Source organism: Thamnophis sirtalis, unplaced genomic scaffold (assembly GCF_051295495.1).
Source record: "Thamnophis sirtalis isolate CommonGarterSnake01/CBP01778 unplaced genomic scaffold, rThaSir2_p1.2 scaffold_9, whole genome shotgun sequence".
NCBI classification, from domain to species: Eukaryota; Metazoa; Chordata; class Lepidosauria; order Squamata; family Natricidae; genus Thamnophis; species Thamnophis sirtalis.
The window spans coordinates 36,978,519-37,004,630 of record NW_028261389.1 but is presented as its reverse complement, the minus strand read 5'-3'; the positions used below and the strand labels follow the sequence as shown (position 1 = coordinate 37,004,630).

General features: G+C 35.9%; 2 protein-coding genes across 5 annotated transcripts in view; both read right to left on the bottom strand.

Annotated features, from left to right (window-relative positions):
* Positions 1–226, bottom strand: part of CEP83 (centrosomal protein 83) — a 29,357-nt gene extending 29,131 nt beyond the window's left edge. Inside the window, exon 1 of one of the 2 annotated variants that reach the window (XM_014059118.2) lies at positions 135–226. The gene's annotated coding sequence lies outside the window, so the exon portion shown is untranslated. Of the gene's footprint in view, positions 1–18; positions 77–134 lie in introns of those variants that run through there. The other variant, XM_014059119.2, reaches the window with a different exon arrangement.
* A 15,217-nt stretch (positions 227–15,443) lies between these two features.
* The window catches only part of TMCC3 (transmembrane and coiled-coil domain family 3), a 101,858-nt gene continuing 91,189 nt past the window's right edge, over positions 15,444–26,112 (bottom strand). For all 3 annotated transcript variants that reach the window (XM_014059113.2, XM_014059116.2, XM_014059114.2), the window contains exons 2-4: positions 18,015–18,931; positions 17,123–17,258; positions 15,444–16,474 (exon numbers count right to left, since the gene is read on the bottom strand). In XM_014059113.2, the coding sequence (XP_013914588.1) occupies positions 16,172–16,474; positions 17,123–17,258; positions 18,015–18,931 (1,356 nt within the window). In that variant the 3' untranslated portion in view covers positions 15,444–16,171. The remainder of the gene's footprint in view (positions 16,475–17,122; positions 17,259–18,014; positions 18,932–26,112) is intronic.

Below are 26,112 nucleotides of genomic sequence, written 5' to 3'. Positions count from 1 at the left end.
CCTCTTTCCCTCACCTACCAGTTCAGAGCAGGCGTCGGGTGCCTGCTCGGCTGTTTAAAAATGGCGCCTCGGGACTATTGCCCCGCCCCTTTGCTTTTATTTGAGACCTCTCGGGACCCGTATGCACTTTTTACCTTTCCATTTTATAAACTGCAGGACGGACCCCTCATCGGTGTTTAGGTCTTCGTCGCTAAGCACCACGGGAACGCGGAAAAGGGATCACCCCGTTGGAATGGGAATCGAAGCGCGAGGTGACGCGGGAAGATAAGGGGCGGGGCTAGTTGCTGCCTTTCTAGCGTTGAGCCAATCATGTTGTCGCCGAGGTGGTAAAGAAACGGCATTTGGAATCCTCGTTCTGGTGTGAATTTCCTTGATTAGGTCATGTCTGCAGGGTACTCCTATTGAGCGCGTGAAGGACGCTCGCTATCTCGAGCCGTCTCTCGGAATACACATAGCTTAGTCCCATCCATCAATGTGTCCATTCACTTCCTCTTTCTACTTTCCTCAATCTCCTAAGCATAACTCCCCACCTGTCACCACATGTCCTGAGTTTCTGCCTATTAATCAATGCCCTCAAGGAAGCTGCCAACTTTAATTGACTGCAGTCCGAGTTACTCGTAATATTTGTCTCTAAAATTATCTAGTTTTAAATATATGTAACTCGAAGTATCTGAAGGAGTTCTTTCCCTCTCTTTCAACTTGCATAAGTCATTTGCCTTTAGGATACTGATTTTTATTATAGAAATTCATCATTATCTTGTCTACAGAAAATGTGACATTGCTCTTCTATTTGGGATGAATCTCTACTTCTCTAGCACTGTTGACAATCTTACTTTCTTGAAACCAATGAAACAAAATGACTATTTTTATTTCTTTGTCATCCACATTATGGTCACTAAGCACTGCAGAAATTCTATTGATTCAATATTTAACTTGAACTTGAACAATAAACATTTATTTTGTTATTTTCATGATTAATTAAGAGTTTTCTTTCAGACTAAAAATTTCTCAAACTGATACCGAAGCATTCTGTAAAAATCCCACTGTTTAGTGGAAACTGCAGTCAGATGAGAATGCATAAGACTACATGCCTATTCTTCAGCCATGGATGATAGATGGCTGAAGAATAGGCATCTCCTGTCCTTTTTTTAAATGAGGAAATTACAGTTCAGCAAGTTTATTTAAGAATAAATGTAAATAGTTGAGGTTGCTTACCAGATGCATATTAGGTCCTCTATGCATATTTTGTGGTTGAATTTGAAATCTTTAAATGATTTGCTGAGAGTTAAAAATATATGCTACCAATTCAAAAATATAAAATGGTCATATAAATGTGGAATGGGGAAAATACATGTTTTAGAAAGCTATTGTTGAAAGAAATGTCCTTCTTCAGCTCCAAGTGGGGAAGAAGACACTGGAGACATGGAGGCTGCTTGGGAAGATGGTTTATTGTTGGACAGGGCCACATGGCTTGAGCCCCGAACAGAAAAGGTGATCAAATGCGTCAATGTTGGTGGAGAAGGAGAAAAAAAGGGCTGAGGAAGGGGCTTGCTAGGCTTTTTATACCCTGTTTAGTCCCACCACTCTGTTTCCTGTTCCTGGGTAAGAAATGTATTCTGATTGGTTGTCAGACTCCCATGGTGCCATGCAGGGGGCTACTCTCTAGGCTGTTTTGAATCCAGGTATAGATGAGTTCTCAGATGCCATGTGGAGAGTTGAGTAATATTCCTTCCCCCTGCAGCTGCAGTGAAGAAGTCTTTATTATGAAAAGTGAGCTAGCATGGCCTCCTCAATGGCCTATTGACAAAAGTGTGGATGGGCAGGAAGCTACAGGCAACTATTCTGTCTTTTAAAGCATGTTTCTTTCTTTTCACATCCAGAGAAATATTTTGCCTTTTCAATATTTCCTAGGATATTTCATTTTTCTGGGAGAGGGCTGGATGATAACTTCCCACACTATCAAAAATAGTGCTGCAAAAAAAGTTTTGATTATCTAGCCTTTGCTGTGGTTGAAAGATTAATTTGATTTATCATTTCATGATAAATTCTAGACATTACACACTGCAATTTCTTGACGAGAAAGTTTGTAACCTGAAATATTTTAAACTGTTATGCTTGTTGGATGAAATACTGTTAAAAATGAAAAATTAAGCAAATAATGGTCTGAAAGTCATTCCTCACAAAATTTCTAGACTACCATCATGATTAGAGTAAGAATATATGCCAGTCGTGGGTTCCTACTGGTTCGGACCGGTTTGGGAAAACTGGTAGTAGTTTGGCGGCCTGGGTCGCTGGAACCGGCATGCCCTCAAACGAGTGTTTTGCTGCACAGAACAATTTTTATTGCGGCCATGAGCAAACCAGCAGTAGCGACTGCTGGAACTCACCCATATTAACCCCCTTCTCAGTGAGAATCCTAATTGTTTGATTTGACCGTGGCCTTTTAGCCTTGAAAAAAATTACATTTTGCTTAATATTGCTACATAACATTATTATTATTATTATTATTATTGTTGTTGTTGTACAATTGTATCACAGCGGCCAGTTGTTTCGCCGGATTTGGCATTGGTTACTAGTCGGGCCCCACCCAGGGGCCTAGGACGTCGTAACGTATTTTCGTAATATGCGTGCAGATCCAAGCAGTGCGGCTTTTTGCATTTGACTGATGGTGATTTTGTCAATTTTTAACTGTTTTAAATGTAATTCCAGTGCTTTTGGAATAGCACCCAGTGTGCCAATTACCACTGGAATTACCACTGCTGGTTTGTGCCATAGTCGTTGAATTTCGATTTTTAAGTCCTGGTATCTTGCGATTTTTTCATGTTCCTTCTCGGCGACCCTGCTATCACCTGGTATTGCGATGTCTATGATTGTGACCTTATTTTTCTCAACCAGTGTGATGTCTGGTGTATTATGCGCCAGTATTTTGTCCGTTTGTATACGGAAATCCCACAAGATCTTGACCATCTGATTTTCGGTGACTTTTTCAGGCTGATGTTCCCACCAGTTTGTTGCTGTTTTAATATTATAATTTTTGCACAAATTCCAATGGATCATTTGTGCTACTGAATTGTGCCGCAATTTATAATCAGTCTGCGCGATTTTTTTACAGCAGCTGAGTATGTGATCAACAGTTTCATCAGCTTCTTTGCAAAGTCTGCATTTGGCATCATCAGAGGATTTTTCGATTTTGGCCTTAATGGCATTTGTGCGGATAGCTTATTTTTCTCAACCAGTGTGATGTCTGGTGTATTATGCGCCAGTATTTTGTCCGTTTGTATACGGAAATCCCACAAGATCTTGACCATCTGATTTTCGGTGACTTTTTCAGGCTGATGTTCCCACCAGTTTGTTGCTGTTTTAATATTATAATTTTTGCACAAATTCCAATGGATCATTTGTGCTACTGAATTGTGCCGCAATTTATAATCAGTCTGCGCGATTTTTTTACAGCAGCTGAGTATGTGATCAACAGTTTCATCAGCTTCTTTGCAAAGTCTGCATTTGGCATCATCAGAGGATTTTTCGATTTTGGCCTTAATGGCATTTGTGCGGATAGCTTGTTCTTGCGCAGCCAGGATTAGTGACTCTGTTTCTTTCTTTAATGTACCTGTTTTTAACCATAACCAAGTTTGTTCACTGTCCACTTTATCTTTTATTTTTTCCAGAAATTGACCATGCAGTGCTTTGTTCTGCCAACTCTCCATTCTTGATTTTATCACATCTTTTCTGTATTCTTGTTTTGTCTGTTGGGCCTTCAGTAGATTTTTGTTCTTTACTTCGATTAATAGATGTTCTTGAGTGTCTTTTAAATAATCAGCCAGTGCATGTTTTTCTTCTTCAACTGTTTGCTTCACTTGTAATAATCCCCTGCCACCTGATTTTCGGGGCAGATATAGTCTATCAGTATCACCACGTGGATGTAAACTGTAGTGCATTGTCATTAGTTTCCTGGTTTTTCGGTCCAAAAGGTCCAAATCAGCTTGTGTCCAGTTAACTATGCCAGCTGTGTATCTTATAACTGGTATTGCCCAGGTATTTATGGCCTTGATTGTATTTCCACCATTCAATTTAGATTTCAAAATTTTCCTAACTCTGTTGGTGTACTCTCGCCTGACAATAGTTTTTACTTCTCCATGCTTGATGTTATCCAACTGCAGAATGCCTAAGTATTTGTAGGCTTCATTTTCTTTGCATTTAATTAGTTGGCCATTGGGCATTTCAATTCCCTCAGATGCAGTGATTTTGCCCCTTTTTATGGATACAGTGGCGCATTTTTCCATGCCAAACTGCATTGAAATATCGGTGCTGAATACTCGGACTGTATTTGTCAATGATTGGATTTCTATTTCTGACTTTCCATAGAGTTTCAAATCATCCATATATAGTAAATGCGAAATTTTTTCAGCTTTTTTGGCTGTTTGGTAGCCTAATTTCATTTTTTTTAAGATTACTGATAGTGGGATCATTGCGATGATGAAGAGAAGAGGTGAAAGTGAATCACCCTGGAAAATTCCTCGCTTGATATTAACTATTCCGTAGCTCTCATTCCCTACTGCCAACTCAGTTCTCCATTGTTTCATTGCCTTTTCAGTAAAGGATGTAATATTTTTGCTAATGCCAGTTGTTTCTAAGCATTTTATGATCCAGCTATGTGGCAGTGAGTCAAATGCCTTTTTGTAATCAATCCAGACCATATTCAAGTTCGTTTTTCTGTTCTTACAATTTTCTAATATCATTTTATCAATTAGAAGCTGATCTTTTGTGCCCCTGCTCCTTCTTTTGTTGCCTTTTTGCTCTACTGGCAAGATGTTGTTTGTTTCCAAATAATCCATCATGTTATCTGCAATAATGCCTGTGAGTAATTTGAAGGTTGTTGGTAAGCATGTTATTGGTCTGTAGTTTTCAGGTGTTGTTCCTTTAGTTGGATCTTTCTGAATCAAGTATGTTTTTCCAGTTGTCAACCATTCATCAATTTGGCCCTTTTGTAAAATTTCATTCAGTTGCCTGGCCAATATTGCATGTAAACTGGTCAGATATTTGAGCCAGAAACCATGTAATTGGTCCTTTCCAGGTGATGTCCAATTCTTTACCTTTTTAACTCGATTTTTGATCATCTCAGTTGTTATTTCTAATACTTGCATTTGTTTGTTGCCAATGCTTTTCTCAAAGTCATGTATCCACTTTGCTTCCTTGTTGTAGTCCTTTGCATTTTCCCACAATTCTTATTATTATTATTATTATTATTATTATTATTATTATTATCGCAACAACAGAATTGTATCACAGCAGCCAGTAGTTTCGCCGGATTTGGCATTGATTACTAGTCAGGCTCCACCCAGGGGCCTAGGACGTCGTAATGTATTTTCGTAATATGCGTGCAGATCCAAGCAGTGCGGCTTTTTGCATTTGACTGATGGTGATTTTGTCAATTTTTAACTGTTTTAAATGTAATTCCAGTGCTTTTGGAATAGCACCCAGTGTGCCGATTACCACTGGAATTACCACTGCTGGTTTGTGCCATAATCGTTGAATTTCGATTTTTAAATCCTGGTATTTCATGATTTTTTTCATGTTCCTTCTCGTCAACCCTGCTATCACCTGGTATTGCGATGTCTATGATTGTAACCTTATTTTTCTCAACCAGTGTGATGTCTGGTGTATTATGCGCCAGTATTTTGTCTGTTTGTATACAAAAATCCCATAAGATCGTGACCATCTGATTTTTGGTGACTTTTTCAGGCTGATGTTCCCACCAGTTTATTGCTGTTTTAATATTATAATTTTTGCACAAATTCCAATGGATCATTTGTGCTACTGAATTGTGCCGCAATTTATAATCAGTCTGCGTGATTTTTTTACAGCAGCTGAGTATGTGATCAACAGTTTCATCAGCTTCTTTGCAAAGTCTGCATTTGGCATCATCAGAGGATTTTTTGATTTTGGCCTTAATGGCATTTGTGCGGATAGCTTGTTCATTATTATTATTGTTGTTGTTGTTGTTGTTGTTGTTGTTGTTGTTATTATTATTATTATTATTATTATTCATCCCAGGCTGCCAGATGTTCAGACTAGATTTGGCATTTTTGTCTACCTATTGAGTCCTTACCAAGGACCTTGGATAGGCAGATGTTTGATAGTGTTACAGATATCGTCGCAGGATGGAAGCTGTTCCCAGTAAAACTGCCTTGTGCAATTGACTGATTTGTCAATGCCAAAGTAGTGCTCCAGTTGTTTGGGGATTGCACACAAGGCATCTATTACTATTGGTACTACCCTTGCTTGCCTTTGCCACAGTCATTCTATTTCTATTTGTAGGTCTTTGTATTTTGTTATCAGCTCCAATTCTTTATCGTCTATTCTACTGTCTCCAAGCACTGCCACTACCCAGCCTTTTTTGACTTTCTTATCGACAATTGTTAAGTCTGGGGTGTTAAGTGACAGGTGCCTGTCTATTTGAATTCTAAAGTCCCAGATCAATTTAACTTCTTAATTTTCTATGACTTTCTCTATTTTATGATCCCATTAGTTCTTGCTTGCAGGCAAATGATATTTCTTGCAGACCTTTCAACCATTGTTGCTACTTTGTCATGCCACTGCTTGTAGTCCGTGTGTGCGATCTAGCAGCAGCTTGCCAGGTGATCCACTGTTTCCTCAGCTTCTTTGCATAGGCGGTACTTACTGTCTATTATCGTCTTCTCAATTCTGGCTTTGTATGTATTTGTCCTCAAGGCTTGGTCTTACATCCAGAATTAGTCCCTCAGTCTCTTTCTTCAACTTTCCTGGTCTTAGCCATTGCCAGATATTGTTATTATCTGATTTCCCTGCTATTTTTCTTTAATGTATTGTCCATGTAGTGCTTTGTCTTCCCATGCCTCCATTCTGTTGTTCATTTGGTCTTTCTTATAGGCCAGTTTGGTCTCTCCGGTAGTCAGTAAACCTTCCTTCCAGTAAACTGTCAGTGCATCTTCATCATTGTCCTTCAGATATTCTTCCAAAGCTATTTCTTCTTCTTCAACCATCTGATGTACTTGCAACAATTCACGTCCACTTATTTACCTTAGTAAGTAGAGTTTGTCAGTGTCACTGTGAGGATGAAGGGCATGATTCATTGTCATTATTTTTCTGTCTTCCTTTCCATTGCTTCTGCTTGATCCAGTCATTATTCCTGTGTATCTAATGACTGGAACTCCTGGGTGTTAATTGCTTTGATGGTATTTCCTCCATTGAGTTTGGATTTTAAGATTTTCTTTACTCTCTTGATGTATTTACTTGATGCATTATCATCATCATCATCATCATCATCATCATCATCATTGTTCAGGTTATGCGTTCTCATCCCTTTGGCTAAACATCATATCACTTATTAGCCATGTATCATTATAATCTTGCTTTAGCATCAGTTACTGGACAAATCAAGAAGTTCTTTTAGGATTCATGAGTAATAACCATATCTAAGGAATATGGGCAATGCTTATATATGTTTATTTGCTATGAAATTTGAAGGTCAGATAGAAGCACAGGGGAAATATTTTAAGGCATTTAAGGCAGTGAACAATACTGCAACCAGTCTATTGTTGCAAACAACCTTCCAGATGGTCTACACTTAAGTTCCCAAAAATGCATTGTATTCTGACTAAATGCTAGTTCTTGGGCCACATGCCAAGAACATCCTTTTCTGAATATGCCAGGGTCTTTGCAGATATACTTATTAGGGAATAGCCTAATGCTAAGTACAATATTCATTTATACTACTTTGTATCAATTTTTCCACACTGAAATAAATCAAAGTGCAAATAGTTGTGGATAGAGGAACAGGCTACTTTTAATCTATTCATGGGAGGTAAAATATCTGGCATATCTCTCTAACTCTTCATTCAATGTACTGCAATAAAGATACAGATCTCAGGCTTTGTGACCCATTTTACATTTGCCAACACAGTATTTGTAAATACCAACATCCTCCCATCCTGGAAAAATCAATTGGATCTAGTGATTACATCTCCTCTAATCTGGGGGAGGGGGAGGGTAAGTAAATTTGTATTTCCTATAAGGGGATGTGCAGCAGCTTTCACTGCTGTTCTAATCTTCATCTGACTGAATAAAGTATTCCACAAATAATTAAAAGGTTTACATGAAAATATATTTACATATACCAAACTATTTTGTATTCACATTGAATAGTTCAGTAGATATTTTAAATAAATAATACCAACTACATTTAAAAACTTTATTTAAAAATAAAAGTCAGTGTGTCCTTGAGGCAATTCTAATCCCCTATGAAATTTGTAGAACACAATAAAGAGTAGCATGTTTATATGTTTGCAGTGCCCCACAAAACAAACATGACATGGTTGGTTATATGTTACATATACAATGACAAACTGTCAGTTCAGTGCAAAGGGATTCAGTAGATTTTTCAACATTTATAATGATGCCCAGTTGTCATTATCTTACAAAGGAAAGATAAGGAGGAAAAAGGCTGCCTGAGGTACAATTTAATCCATGAAATATAGGTAATAAATTAAAATCTACAAAATAGTTCAACAGTTCAATCATTCACCATGCAAATAGTATGTGCACTGCCTTCAAAATTCCTATCATTAGATAGTTCTATAAATGTTTCAGTAGTCTGTAATGAATTAAAATGAATTGTCTTTATTCAATGCAAAAATTGCAACACACTACCAGTTTAGCTTTATATTGCACATTTTCATTCTATAATCAATTTCATTAACATGATGCAATAGAATCTATAGTACAAATAATTCTTACCATGAAGACTTTCTTTTCTCAGAAGGAACTAAACAATAAAATATGCATATAGAAATTAAATCCTTGATGCTTATTTTCAAAACTGTATGTTACTGTGTTCAATAGTAAAGCAGCCTTCACTGATGATTTGAGAAGTAAAACATACAATTCCATAAATGAGATAAAATTTGAGAATAAAAATATAAATATACCGTAATGAAAATTAAAATAATCCGATAGAGGCTGGCAAAGAGATTACATGTTTTCAAAAAATAATATACTTAAGAGTCCTCATCAAATGTAAAAAAAAGAGTTTTGAACCCCAATAAAATATATTCTTTTAAATTCTGCCAAATCATTTTGGATTAGCAGAAATAAAACCTACAACAGTTTTATCATTTTGGGTTTCAGCTGAAACAAAATATGTAGAGATCGTAGAGTGTTTTTACAGATGCAATAGTAAAAGGCTATTACCTATTGTCCATACTCTTACTCTGGCACTCATTTTCCCACAATTTTTCTTCCCTCCTTCACTCCCTCTCTCAGCCAACACCAATGTGCCAGCATGGCATAATCCATCTGCCTCTTTTCTATTTTGCATGTCCATATTTATAAGAATAACAGGAAACTACAAAATGAATGCAAAGGCAATCTAATAGCAAAGAAACAGTCCATCATACTCAGTAGATATATTGTACAAAGGGAGAAAAAACAAATTTCAAGATTGTTCCTCAGTTGATTTCATCAAAACAGCTAATCTTGGTTTTTTAATTAGTACATCTCCCAAAAAATTGGAATTGGCTGTTACTGCTGTCTCGACAGCGTATATACAAATGTGCAATTACTGCAAGAAATGACCTCCCTTGTTCACTGGCAATTTAAGGTAGAAGTGAAAAAGATTGGGCAGTAATTTCAATGAATTTTTCCTGAAGATTTATGAGGCACCTTCTTAAGTTTTTTAAGAAGGCTTTGAAGATATGCTTCTGTTAGCTTAAATTGTACTGTTGAATTGATTGTTATTACTTGTGCACATGGTTCTGTTGTATCACACCATTGGCTATTATTGTTGTTGTTTAATTACTATGTTTTATCTTATTATTTTCACTCCTTGGAAAGATTTTATTAATAAAAATAGTTTACAAATACTTTGGTGTATAGTGTGTGTCTGTGCGTGTAGTTTTGAAATTAAATGTTGACTTGACTTGACCTAAACAAATATAATATGCAACACTGCCAAGCAGAGAGAACATGATTAACAAAGCAGGATGGGATGTCACGTAAGACGATTGAGGGTTTCTTTTCAAGCAAAAACACTTAGGATTAGCTGTTATTCGAAGTGCTTTTTCTTACTAATTTATTCCTTTATTATACAATTTAACAAACTAATTTAAATGCTATCTGTTAGCTCGAGGATTATCAATTTCGTAGGTTGTCTCTATTAAAATTGCACATTATACTTTTTGAACATTTTAATATTAATTCTATTATTTGGATTTTCTGTTTATTATCACACATATATGCAGAGAAACAACATTATTTGGTATAATTTTTATTTACCAGGCCTAGTCTTTCCAAGATTACCACTTCATTTGTTTGATGCACGTTTGTAGGGAATGTTGAGAATCAGAACTTTACATGATCATACAAATTCTGAGGAGCACTTTTGATTTTAGACAATTTCATCTTCTGCTTCCAATCTCCCACTTCCAATCTTACTTGAGTTTCTGCTCTCCATTTTTTTCTGAAACACATGAATTGCAATTTGCAACCCAGGAAATAGATTTTCCTTGATCCCAATAATTGTTTTCAAGTTTTCTATTTGCTGCATTCCCTTCTGTCATATTCAAATGTTAAAGGTTTTTAGATTTGATATATTATCAACATCTTCCCAGTTGGTAACCTCAGAATTGATACAGCCTCACTAAGTAAACTGAAGTGAGCTCTGACAGATCCAGCTAACTAAGGCAATTTCACTGGGCCCTACACATAGAGGTTGCTCCAGAAGAAGGGGTATTGTTTGTATTAGTTGTTTGCTATCTATTTCCAGAAGCTATGTGTGACTAATAATCTTAAAATAAAAGACCACTCCTCCATATAAAATATATACCGTATTTTTCAGAGTGTAAGACGCTCCTGAGTATAAAATGCACCTTAGTTTTTGTGGAGGAAAATAGAAGAAAAAAAATTCTGTCTCTGCCTACCAGCATCCATGGTATTCAGCTGACACATGGTAACAAGGTCAGCCAATGAATAGGCATAGCAACTCAGTCAGCCAATGAGGGCTATTTGAACTCTGAAATTTGCCGTGTGAGCAAGAAGGAGACAGAAAGAAGCCTGGCTTAGCCAAGAACTGAAAGTGAAACTGCTTGTGTTTTGCTTGTATTTACTGCTACCTTGGAAAATCTGCTTTTGGTAATGTATTGTATATTTTTATTATTATTTTGAATCCTGCTGGATCAGTTACTGTGCTTTCTGAATGTGATTGCTGCTGCAATCTCTGACCAGCCCCGTCAGCTTTAGCACTTATTGCAGGCTGATTCAACACAGCTGATTGGCAGGTGGATTGACTGCCAAAATACTCCCAATCAGCTGTTCCAGGCTGCAGGGATTGCCATAGACCATCGCTACCTCTATGCCTCACGTTTGTCGCTTCTGGTGAGGGTGGGTGGGGCTACATTCAGTGTATAAGATGCACCCAAATTTTCACTCTGTTTTTTTTTTGCGGGGGAAGGTGCGTCTTATACTCTGAAAAATACAGTATATAATAACAAAATCAAAAAACTTCTTTAAAAAAAGAATGAAGTAATATGTCATCACTTGCAAATCTCACTTTCAGTAATACTATACTCCCCTCTTATGCAAGACAGAATAACTTAAATGTTCACCATAGTCCTAAAGACCAGAGGAAAACAGCTGGCCAAAACTTTACCAAAGGGCATTCTAAAGGTTGAGAGCAGCTACTGGAAATACTTCTTTCTAAGGCCTTCTCAGGTGGATGAAGGAAATTGTTCCTAATTGATCTGGTCAGATGGGCAAATAAATACAAGAGAAGGGGATCTGCCTTCTAAATTTAGTATTTAAATTATCATAGTTTATTTTTCATTCAAGGTATCTAAAACAATAGTTATGATATAATGGTGAATTATTCCAGGATTCAAGATTTCCCATACCTTCCTAATTGCTTGACTCTTCAAACAGCACAAAAGAAAAAAAATGTTAATTTGGTGGAAAAAATGTAGGAAGCATTCAAATGAATATTCTGATTCTTGGCTTTAGTCTAAAAGATCCTTAAGATAGGAACTGTAAAGACATTGATATGTTAGGACTTAATGTTTGGATACTTCATTTAGCCCAACTTCAGGAAAAGCTGTGCTGTTATATCTATAAGCAATCTGACAAAGTTTATGGATGGAGTTTATAGCAAGGTGACCTGGTTGCAAACCATCTTGAATGCTTTTAGCATGCTGCTTTTGTTCAGCAGTGCTACATTCAATTACATCATTATTTAGTTCTTAAGTTAGTCAATGATTTCTTTGAAGCAACAGTCATTTAATTAAGCAAGCTACATTTGACACAGGAATATTGGTAGTGTGGCATATGTCTAAATGGTGTTAAAATTTAAAGCAAGAGTTTTCTGGTTAGAAAATTGCAACTAACTATTTTTGAAATGAAGTGAGAACCAAAAATATACAAGAAGCTGTCTAAGATTCAAGAAAACAGAGATAGCTCTGCTGTGGTGTCTGACAATCTCTAGGTTAACACTTTTTAATCATACACACAAACAAGTGAATAGAATTACATTTTTACAGTTGTGCACTTTCTGTGGCTTCAAGCACTGCTGCAAAAACTCAATTTCAAACATAAGAACATGAATATCCCTAAGTGAAACAGAGGATGGCTTTTAGCAAAAGAACTTGGAGGACTGTACTATAAAGCATCAAGAAACAGACAAAAGCATAACATTGTTTTCCCCATAAAAATGGAAAGCAGAGCTTCTAAGAAGTGAATCCATGTATTCTATATATTTAAATAGGCAAATGTAAACAAGAGATCGTCATTCACAGCAATGGGTCATGTATTAAGATATATATATATATATATATATATATATATATATATATATATATATATATATATATATATATCTCACTGTATCCTGAGAGATAGTAGCCTAAGATGTTTTCTTGCCTTCCTACATCTCATGTATAGAAACTAGCAGCAATTGAATCATGTCTCAACATTGGTGCCCAAATAATATTTTCCATTATGCTTAACTAGTTTATAGCTCAAGACGGGCTGCATGATATATAAACAGTGTCTTCCCAGAGAGAGGAAGAGGCAAGATATTCAGCCCGAAGTAATCCATTATTCTGTCCAACAATTCAAAATATTGAACTAGAGTCAGAAAGAGACTTTATAAAAGAATAATCAGTAGTTTTAGAAAAATAGTTTCAAAGTTTTAAAAGAGCAAATTGCTTTTTGCAGATAGAAGAATACAAATATTTCTGAACATGGAGTTTAGTTGGCTTAGAATTTGGAACAATCTTATTATGAATTTTTATGAGAGATAATGCTGTCAATGAGAGGGAGGAATTCAGAAATAACTTCATTAATATGAGCTGAAAAAAATAAAGCCAACTTTCAGCTTTGGTATAGAGCAGTGTTTCCCAACCTTGGCAACTTGAAGATGTCCAAACTTCAACTCCAGAATTCTGGGAGTTGAAGTCCGGCCATCTTCAATTTTCCAAGGTTGGGAAACACTGGTATAGAGTTAGAATAGATGATCTCCAAGACCTAACTAAAATTCTATGATTTGCATAAAACTATAGAATAAACTATAGAATCACACATGATCTGTTTCAATTACTAGATTAAAATTTGGTCAAACATAATTTTTTAATAGGAATTATATGCTCCTTATATATGTAAGAGAGAAATAATCAAATGTGATAAAAAACTAGATTTTTTTTTTAATTTTACTAATTTGAGATTGGGAAAAATAGGATATGGACTTAACAGTGTGAGTCCTTTTTATCTCCCCCCTTTTAAGGTAATCTGGATTCTTTAATTTTCTATGCAAAGTACGGTATTCATCTAGTAAGAATCACTGGAGAATCAACTTAACATTGGTCTGCCTGATACAGTGAAGGACTCTCATTTTTACTGTTAAGACCAGTTCTACTTTAAAAAATAAAATTGCACATATCATTTATAAACCATTTTTATAGTGCAAGCATTATCACTATTTACATATTGTACAATACCATTGCACATACTTAAAACATGATTTGGAGAGGTTGCTTCATTTTTGGAGCATTTCTTTAAAGTAGTCACATATTTTTGACTTCTTAAAACAGCTTTGACTATTTTTCAAGTTTATGTGGCGGCTAAAAAAAGATGTGGATATTTTAAAGAGAGCTGTGCTTATGCTCATGTGCATTTTGAAACAACACATCCAAATTTCAAAAGATGAAAAACCATATTGGACAATGCTGTTATCATAACATTATCCATATCATTATATTCATGAAACACAGTAGAAACACAACTCAAGAGAAAATGTGTGAAAGGATTTCAGTGCATGTCTTAAGGTCTCAACCAAGTCAATTTACAAGAAAGTGCTCAAAATAAAATACATGCTTTAAAACAAGGAACATAATCACACTATTCCATCTCCCATCTTTTCACTTCTCAACCAATTCTATTCAAGAAGATTATACAAGAGTATTCTTAGATGAAGTCTTGATTCAATACCAACTTCACAGTGATTACGGTGTTACGGTAGGCTGAAACACAGTAATTTGAGAATACTGCACCAATGTTATGCAGATTGGTACAAAAGCAGTATTGCTCAACATCATAGAGAATGACAGATAGCTGAATAAGGAAGCTAAAGGAAGGGTGGAAAAGAGAAGGGAAAGATAGTAACTATATGAGGCCTAAGAGGTTCCACAGTTTGAGGTAGAAGGGGGACTCACTGCTTTAGTCATTGATTCTTTCTTTTCCTGGAGAAAGCACCATAACAACGATTTCTAGTTAGAAGGCCAGCTGCTTACCTTATATGCAGTTTGCTGATTCTAACAGTAGTGGATGAAGTGGCATTTACCAATTGTACAGGCAGATGCCATTACCATTTCCGAATCAATGGTGATGCATATAGGGAGGCTATCCAAGCATCCAACTAGCTTAGAATGGCATGTTCTTTATTTGTGATGAAGTAGATACTCCAGATTATTGGGGTATGGAAGAGTGGGGAGGAGAGAAACAATGTAATGATACATGGGAAAGACCTTGGAAGACCAGTGAAGAGATGGTGCCTTGGGAATGATCAGATAAGAGAAAGTATACCCCACAGTAGTACTGTGGGAAGAGCAAATGGACTCTGTTTAAGTTCCCGGACTTTAGAAGTGACAGCAAGATAATTTGCTAGATTCTGTTAATGTGGCTTTACAATAAAATAGAATTACTGTATCTGGTTATGTTTCCTATCTAGTCAACCTGGAAAGGCTAACAGACAGTAGTTGAATTGTTTGGCCTCAATTTACTCTTCTTGGTCCTATGTTTTGAAACTACAGAACATGTCTTGTTATACTAGTTTTGTTTGTTCCTTGATATTAATGTGTATATTTGTGCTCTATCGAGAATGATTTTATTTCCTCCAGTGACTGTTAGAAGATGAACAGTTTTTCATTTATGATAAATGAGGTGTCTGGTAGGCTACATAAATTTTCCTGTAAGATAAAGAACCCCATTTATGGATTAACAAAAGAACCAAGTGCTTGATTTCATTTGTAGTAGAGAAATCATCTTTAAGATCATGAACTAAACTAATTTGAAAGGTAAAATAAATTTTAAATAGTTAATATACCGTATGTCAATTGGATAAAAAGGGATACAAATAACAGAAGATAATTCACATCAGCACAGTTCCCACCACAGGAATGTTGATCATCAGGGAACCTGGGAAATTTGTCTAGCATTTTCTAAGACACAGATATCTTAATTTACTATTTAGAAATATACTACAAGAAAAATGCTTTAGCTAAGGATAGGACATTGTAAATTTACATTTAATAAAATGTAATTAATTATTATTTCTTCTATTTTTTCACTTGAAACTTATCTAATTAATATCTTTAATTCAGAATTTGGCTGAAATCTGGGATGTAGAAAGGTTGGTTGGATTAAGGCAAAAAGATGTATACACGTCATCCACTTCATATCAGATTCATGTCATTCCTTATGCAATGATTGCTAAGATGAAAGCATTGGCAAGAGTTTTCGGTCTTACAAGCTTATGCCTAGGTGGGGGGAAAAAGTCTTCACCTAATCTGTTTGCTTAGGTTACAAGATTTGGTAGCTTGTTTAGATGTCCAAAATATTATTTTTAAAAAGGAAAGTCTTCATTCTTGTGTTTTCATCTTGGTATAATTATCTGTTCTATTGCACAAATAATGTGATCCCAATTTTTGCATAAAATTGCAAGAAGAGTTACTACAAAAAACGTGCAAATAATATGGAATCGGCTTTTCATCATAGGAGCTATAAACTTTGCTATGGTGGAGACACATACAAGGATAACAGTCATGAAGGCCAAGACTACATTTATGCTTTTTCCTAGTAGGACTTTGGCATTAACCGTTTCTGATTGTAACGCTTGCTGTTCTTGCTGGTGGAGCTCCAATTTAGCAACCCGTGTCTGGCAAGATTCCAAAGCTTCCTATTGGCAGAAAACAGGGAGGGAACACAGTGGAACAAAATGTTTAGGAACTTATATACAAAATAGATTTCCATTCCTATCTGATCAGTTCAAGAAGAAATTCAGCCTACTGGAAAATGACCCTCAGAATTCCCAGCTCCATTATACCATTGGAGACATTGATATAAATCTTAAAGATTACCCTCATTTTGTGTAAATGATTTAAAATATACCTTGACAATAATAAAAGTTCAAATATTTCTATTCCCTATGAAGATATAAAAAGTGATGTGTTTTCCTTTTCAGTTTCTCTGAATATATTGGTCATGAACAGTCGAGTCAACTTTTTAACTCTCACACTAAATTTCAAAAGAAATTATCATACTTCTTAAGAGAAAAAGCACCATTCTTTAATTATAAGAACAAGGCATGTGACATTTTACATACTCTTTCCAGCTTAATTTGTTAAGGACTTGTGTTTACAAGAATTTTTTCAGAGTAATTAATTTTTAAAAGTTTTAACAACCAATTTATTTTACTTTGCAACAAATTAACCTTTTATAACTTTCAGAAAATTAATTTTCTGGATGGCAATATGCAGAAGGGCTCTTTGCACTAATATTCTTTACAAATAGGAAACAGTATTATTTAATTTTTAAAAGCTGATACCTGAACATCACGTGACCGTTCATAAGCCTGATATGCTACTTTTTCTTCAATACTGGCCAGTTCTTGTTTCAAATAGGCTGTTTCATGTTGATGGAGGTCTGTTAAATCATTTAGCTGGTCTTCTAAGTGCTCATATCTTCATACAAATTTCAACAACAAAAAGATTTATTAAAGTTACTTTTGGAATAGTTTATCTATGTATAACTTAAAATATCATTTGTGGGCTTTTTAAAAATCATAATAACCAGCCTTTTCATGAAGTGAGAATAAGTTGTCTTACGCAGAAGCTAGATATTTTAGACTTTTTAAAAATCAAATAGTTGATTATTTTAATTTATATAGTCACCCATCTCAGATGCATAACTCTGGGTGACTTAAAACAATTTAAAACACTACAAAAGAACAAAATATAATCTTAAAAGAAAACCATATAAAATTATATAACACAATTCACAGCCAAGATATATAAAACAGTAAACATTCAAAATAACCACTGCATAGGCTATATGGCACCTCTAGATCACCAGGCCTGGAGGCAATGTCACATCTTTAAACTTTACAAAAGACCAATGGAGTCGAGGCAATATGATCTCCCAGGGGGATGATGAGCCAAAGGATGAGTGAGCTCCATGACAGTAAAGGCTCTCTTCCTAGGCCCTGCCAGATAACATTCTCTAACAGATGGGACCTGAAGCATATCTCGCCTACCAGTTCTAATGGGGTGGGTAGATGTAAGCAGGGAAGGCAGTCCTTCAAATAACCTGGTCCCATGACATGAAGGACTTCATAGATCAGCACCGATATCTCGAACTGAAACCAGAAGCATAATGGCAGCCAACCACCCATAGAGCAGCAGTGTACAATTGTAATATAATAACATATAATTGTATACCTGAATCTTTCCTCTTGCAAGGTCTGAGAAATAAAGCCAAAATCTCTTTTAAACTGTACTTTTAAATTCTGAATATCTTCTGATAATTGGGATTGTGCTTCCTTTATTTCCCTCAGTTCTTCCAAGAATATGGAAAGTTTTCCATGGTTGTCCAACGTATTTGCCCCACCTTGACCAAAGGATTGGTTTCCATTACTGTCTATGGAGCCTGATGTTCCACTTGAGCATTCATCATCACTGGTGTATTTTGGCTTGGCTACTATGGTGGCACTACCACCATATGCCCTAGAAGTAGTTTCTGGTCTGAAGTCATCTAAGCTACTCTTCAAGTGAGCAATGTTGTCAGCACTACCAAACTTATTCCGAATCAGATTTGCAAACTCCCTGGATTTGTTGAAAACAAACACTGGTGGTGTCAACGAGACTCCCGGAACCCCTGTTTTGCTGCTTTCATTGGCCTGGCTGGTAGCACGAGCTTTTCCATGTGCATCTTTTAAAGAGTGTTGGATTTCCTTTAGGCTGTCTTTGGAAGTATCTCTGGTGCTTTTGGAGAAACTGTTCTGTTCTATTTCTTTTAGTTTTCTGTGATATTGTTCCAACTTTTTTTGCAGCTGGGCTATGGAATGGGCAGACTTCTGATTCTTCTTTTCAAAAACTTGTTTAATTCGTCCAGCTTGTTGTTTGTCTGCACTGTTCACCAGTTTCAAGTACTCAGCCACATTCCCATCTCGAGCTGTTTGTTCTATTTTTATTTGTTCAGTAACTTTCAGAATTTTTTGTTTCAGACAATCTGCACTGAGTTTTACTTTTTGAAATTCAAATATACCATCAGGTACATCAAAATTCAGATTAGTGTCTGAACCTCCCCGGCGAATATTAAGTGGCAAACTGAGTGTATTCACATCATGTCTTTCCACCTAAGAAAAGATTAAATACAAAAAACAGTAAGGATTTTGTGAAGTTTTATACATACAGATTTAAGTCATTGTAATCAGAAACTATTCAGAAAGTTATCAGAATTTATTATCATAATTATCATGAGAAATAGAAAAAATCTCATTTTCATGGTGTAAAAATGAGAAATAGAAAAATTGTTGCAGAAATACACTGAGAAAACAGTGTTCTGTTCTTTCCGTTAGGCTAAACACAATAGATAATAAAACACAAGTAATAAATAATACAAGGTTATATGATTTTACTTCACAATTATAAATAATTTTAAACCTAAACTATGCTACATTCCTAAATGTATTCACTTTCATTCAGAAGTTAAAATAACGTAACTGTTCTGCAGATAAAAGTTCCATAGGTTGTTTTATTTGCTACACAAATTGTTTATTTTTATTTATGTATTCAATTTCTATAGCCTCCAGGGGAAGGCTACTGTAAAATCTCCATCCCTCCCTACTCCAGGAGAAAGACACTGCAAAATCCCCATTTGCTCCCGATCAGCTGGGACTCGGGAGGCAGAGAATAGATGGAGACAGGGCCAGTGAGAGGTGGTATTTATCAGTTCTCTGAAGTACTCAAAATTTCCACTATTGGTTCTCCAGAACTGGTCAGAACCTGCTGAAAAAAACCTCTGGTCTAAGTGCAGTGATGTCCTTAAATCCACAATTTCTTTTTTGATTGTATTATGTTTGTGCATATGCCTTAGCACAGCGATGGCGAACCTTTTTTAGCTTGCATGCCATAAATGGGGGGAGTGCAGGGGGGGGGTCGTGCGCGGGCCTTGATTTAAATTTGATCATATGCATACTCTTCTAAGCTTTTTATCATAAAATGTCTGATAGACAAAACTGAGAAACATCTTATGTATGACTCATCTCCTAAAGAAATGGAAACATCTTGAGTTAGTGTAAACTTAGAGTAATATTATGTACTAAATGATTTATGTTTATACAAAATATAATCAACAGTAGTACCAAGGGCAAGTTGCATAAGCTTCAGATCTGACTACAATCTCATTTTCATGGTGTAAAAATGCTTATAAATATTATGCATAATCATATGCAGAGCTTATCCTGATTCTCTTGTGATTTGAGTAAAAATGAAACCTCTCTTTTTTACAAAGGTGAATGACTTCTCTATGATGTACTCACATTAAAAATATACATATATGTATATACTCATACAAAAGCCATCTGGGAAAACAAGCAAAGTACATTTGTGTTGGATGAAATACAATTATTTATTTTTGGAGCACAAAAGGACAGGTCTCCCACCGCCGGGCCGCAATTCATTACCAGGCCATGGCATATCAGAATAAGGCCACGTGAGTGGTGCCCATGCCAACCTGTTGTTTTTGCAAGTTAAGCTGCATGCTTGCACACTGGCCTACTGCTTGCGCAAGGGCTGCATGTGCGTACACACTGGCTTGCCGCTCACACAGACCAGTTTCCCTCTCCCTCACAGCTAAGCGGCCAAGCCACCAACGTTGGGGACTGCTACCGGCCTGGCAGGGGGGAGGAGGGTTAGAGGGGAACTGGGCCACATGCAAGGGCCCACCAGCTCACTCTCGCACAAGTTGAGCTGTGCTCACATTTTCCAGTGTGCCACTTGCATAACCCAATTCTGAATATGTCACGGCCTGGGGGTGATTCATGGCCTGGGGGTGGGGACCCTGACATAGTATAAAACCATGATCTCATTATTTGCCTGAGTTTTAAAAAGGTATTTTTTAAAAAAACCAAGTATGTAAATAAATTAAAAAGATAAAATATATACAGCAAGTAAGAAGAAGCTGATAGTAAAAGCAAAATCATATTTAGAAGAAAAAATGAGAAAAAATATTGAAATTGTTTTCTAAACACCTGGAAAAACAAAAGATTAAATTGACATCAAATTTGAATGATCTGTTTAATATCATTATTTGCTTTAGAAATGTCCAATCAGAAGTAACTAAAAGATTGTGAAATAAACTAAAACAAAATGAAGCTGATTTGCAAAAAAACAAAACCAAACCACACTGTATTACAATCTATTGAAAAACATATTGTTCAAAAGTAATACTAAAGATATATTTACTTTTACGAGTTGTAAACATACATTTATTCTAACTTGTTTGGCTGTTTGACTTGTTTTGGCACCAGTTTATTACATTCAGAGTAAAACATTATTTCACTGAAATTAAACTCAATTCACTTAATCAAGATTCAATTACAGGTGAAACTCGAAAAATTAGAATATCGTGCAAAAATTCATTTATTTCAGTAATGCAACTTAAAAGGTGAAACTAATATATGAGATAGACTCACTACATGCAAAGCAAGATAGTTCAAGCCATAATTTGTCATAATTGTGATGATTATGGCTTACAGTTCATGAAAAACCCCAATCCACAATCTCAGAAAATTAGAATATTACATGCAATCAATAAAACAAGGATTGTACATAGAACAATATCGGACCTCTGAAAAGTATAAGCATGCATATGTACTCAGTACTTGGTTTGGACCCCTTTTGCAGCAATTACTGCCTCAATGGCATGGAAGCTATCAGCCTGTGGCACTGCTGAGGTGTTATGGAAGACCAGGATGCTTCAATAGCGGCCTTCAGCTCTTCTGCATTGGTCGGTCTCATGTCTCTCATCTTTCTCTTGGCAATGCCCCATAGATTCTCTATGGGGTTCAGGTCAGGCGAGTTTGCTGGCCAATCAAGCACAGTAATCCCACGGTCATTGAACCAGGTTTTGGTGCTTTTGGCAGTGTGGGCAGATGCCAAGTCCTTCTGGAAAATGGAGTAAGCATCCCCATAAAGCTCGCCTATGGAAGGACGCATGAAGTGCTCCAACATCTCCTGGTAGACGGCTGCGTTGACCCTGGACTTAATGAAACACAATGGACCAACACCAGCAGATGACATGGCTCCCCAAATCAACACAGATTATGGAAACTTCACACTGGACTTCAAGCATCTTGTAGTGTGGGCCTCTCCATTCTTCCTCCATACTCTGGGTCCTTGGTTTCCAAATGAGATGCAAAAGTTGCTCTCATCAGAAAAGAGGACTTTGGACCACTGAGCAACAGGCCAGGTCTGTTTTTCTTTAGCCAAGGTAAGATGCGTCTGACGTTGTTTGTTGTTCAGGAGCGGCTTGACAAGAGGAATACGACATTTGAAGCCCATGTCCAGGATCCATCAGTGTATGGTGATTCTTGATGCACTGACTCCAGCCTCAGTCCACTTCTTGTGAAAGTCCCGAACACTTTTGAATGGCCTTTTCCTGACAATCCTTTCCAGGTTGTGGTCATCCCTGCTGCTTGTGCACCTTTTTCTTCCACACTTTTTCCTTCCACATAACTTTCTATTAATGTGCTTTGATACAGCACTTTGGGAACATCCAATTTCTTTTGCAATTACCTTTTGAGGCTTTCCCTCCTTGTGGAGGGTGTCAATGATGGTTTTCTGCACAACTGTTAGGTCAGCATTCTTTCCCATGATTGTGATTCCTACTGAACCAGACTGAGAGACCATTTAAAGGCTCAGGAACCCTTTGCAGGTGATTAGCTGATTAGAGCCTAGAATATTGCACCTTTTCACAATATTCTAATTTTCTAATTTTCTGAGACTGTGGATTTGGGGTTTTCATGAGCTGTAAGGCATAATCATCACAATTATGACAAATCATGGCTTGAACTATCTTGCTTTGCATGTAATGAGTCTATCTCATATATTTGTTTCACCTTTTAAGTTGCATTACTGAAATAAATGAACTTTTTCATGATATTCTAATTTTTAGAGTTTCACCTGTATGTCCTCTTCTCCAATGTTTATCTATTAGCTGTTTAGTGATATCACATGACATAAAATAGTCTTTCTTAGATAGTAACTTGCATCCTTTTAATTTCCTTTTGTTCTTAAAAAATGGAATCAGCAAAAATAGTTTCTCTTTATAGGGTATTCCCAATTATAAAAATAATTACACAATGAAACAAAATACAAAAGAATGAAATGGTTCAAATACCATTATTTGATCCTAAATTCCTTAATGCATAAAGCCATGTACAGGCAATATACAAATTAGTCACTTCTTTATTATTAGCACCCTCCTTAGCATTTCTAGTACATAAATAAAAAGAATTATCCAAAGGTAAATTTTGAGTATACAAGAGAATAAAGGAATGTGTCAAAAAAATGGAAGTAATTAAAATGTGCCCAATATGTGCATTAATTAAAGGGGCATCAGCACAAAAACTACAATTCTCTACCATAAATCTTAAAATTTTATTCTACATTCTCTGCTGTTAAGATCTAATATCCAAATAATGTTCACTAAATTTTAAAACAAACGTGATAGTCGCAATGTATTATTATATATTTACTGATTGAAGCAAAACAATTTACCTAGAGTAAACGCTACAGTATGTGCACAGCAAACATGATGCTTTTATTGAATATCCTGGGCTGCAGTGTCTCATTTTAATATGCTGGAGCTCAACAAAAATAAGCACAATCTTTTTCAATGGTAATGCTTGCTGTGATGAAATGCATCTTTAGAGAACTGCAAAGGGAAGCAACACATACAATTTGTGTCCCCATTCAACTGTGAACTAATTAGATAGAATAAGAAACAGCTCCAGATGTGGTCTAATAGGCTGATCAGCATAGTCTCTGGCTAATATTTTTGCTACTTACAAAATAAATAAGGCATTTGAGAAATATCTTTAAACATTATGTTGGCTTTCTACCGTATAATAATAGCACCTAATACCATAGGTGCCATTATTGTTTTACACATTTTACATTTCTGAGCTCATATATGCCTTTGAGATTCTTCCTATTGCAGGATATTTGTGCTCTCACTGCTAGAGTGCTAGAGGAACGGTTGCATGGCAGTTGCCATTAGGATATCTACAGTGTTCTTATTAATGTACCAGTAACAAAATGTTAGTCCAACTCCTTGTTTTTTATGAAAGAGAATTTTACATCCATGGCAGATATGAATTAAGCATGGAAGCAACTTTCTTAGTATTTGCCTGACACCAGTATATGTTCATATAATTAAAAAAAACTGTTTTTGAAATGATTAAGACTTAAAATGTCAGGCTTAGTATTTCAGGACTTGATATATTAAAATACACATTAAATATGCAACTCCAACCCAATGACAATCATATTGTGATCTAACTCACCATCTGTAATATGGATAATTTAAATGGGAACCAGCTGGAGGGCTACAATTGCATCCAATATTAGCATAGTGAGAAAAACAAACAAAATATGTAGTTCTGTGCTGTTTTTATGAAAGATTCTGTAAATAATAAAAGTATCATATAGGCATCACTGGATACAACTCACAGATTATTTTGTTTTATTTATAAATAGAAATTTAGAGACAATGGATAGTTTCATGATCAAACCATTAAACAAAGAGCAATAATCTGAGCATAAGTTTGGGTCCAGGCCAATGGGTTTTCTATTTACCTGCGGCTTCACAGATTTCCTTTAGGAATGTCTCCCCCTTGTTTGCTTTTTCTGACTACTTCAAGTTTCTACCATACCCCATTCGCTTAGTGTACACATATACACACTGAATGCACATGTTAGGCAACATTGTCCAAAATAGGAGGACAACAGAAGAAATAGTAAATCCTGTATTTCGAGAAACCAGGTATAATTAACTATCTCTAAATTTGTATCTCTAAGATACAAATTTCTCTGTCTCAGATTCAGAGTAGGATCCAGGTTTGTTTCTTTTTTTAAAAACAGATGGCTGGGACCTTAAGAATATAGAGGAACAGGGCACAGTGGGAATGACAAATCAGTGGAAAATGATTGGAAGAGATGTTGAGCAGCCAATGTTTCAGCTTCAGTGTACTTACCTATACAAACCAACTAAACAGTTGTTTAGAACTTCTAATAGGCCATGTGAATGAAGTTCCAGTTAAATGAAAAAAGCTCATTGGCTTTATATTAACTGAAATCTACTACATGGTAATTCAGCTGCCAGCAGATGGTGCTGCTTCTTTAATTATCTCTATATAGAGAACAACATCAAACCAAAAAAGGTATCCATAGGACTCAAATATAGCCTATAACTAAACTGACATGGTTCGGGATGTTTGTGTACCTTGCTTAACAGTTTTCCCACTTCCAATAACACAGCAGCTTGTGTCTTTCTTTCTCTTAAAATCAAACGAACTACTAGGGCATGATGCAATGTTGCAGTAGAGCAGTTTGGAGAAGGACATAAGCAGATGACTTTATCTACCAATCTAGTGTGCAGAAGTGAATTTTAACAACTGCTTTCTGTAATACATTTAACAAATCGTTTTTTAAAAATGGGTGTTCCAGACAAAAAATGATGCCACGCTACCGATACTCAGCTATAATTGGATTGCAATACTTTTTCCACATGGAGAATTTCCACTACATTCTTGAAGGTATGAACATATTTCACCCACCCAACACTGCTTTATCATTAACTAAAGCTATATCATGCCATTTGTACATAGTGCTCAGTTTATAAAATTATTACCAATATTACCATGTGCACACAAATTGAGAATCAACTTCCATGTTTTAAAAAGTACTCCTAGTTCTGACTTTAGATTGCCCCATTATTGTGATTCTCAAGTGTTTCCTCTGACGCAAAATGCCTAATTAATGTCACAGGAAGTCAACAAATGTTAATCTTTTCAATTGACTGAGATTTCCACATTCAGTTTCATGAGGTATTTACTAGGGTACTGAGAGATCACTTGCAAAATATCCCACACATAACTTCACTTCCTCAAAAATAATATGACTATTGGCCTTTAATTGAATAAGATTATGAATGCAGAACTGTTATGAAAAATGTATGTGTTAAATTGATCACACTGTTTCCGATAGTATCTGCCAATAGTATTGGTTTGATCTGGCAGGTTTGGCATATTTCAGGTTCCACCAATTAAAGAATGCCACCTATCAGGGTCTGTGGTAGTATCTACCTTCACAATAAAATTGCCTTCAAGCCCCTGCAAATTCTTTTTACTTTTAAATTGTAAATGCTGCATAGTCCTACCAGTATTCATGAGTAAGACATGTTAATGTATAGCTAGCTTCTTTTTACCTCTGGAAAACCTTAGAAGCCTGGTAAAAATGAAAACCTTTCCTG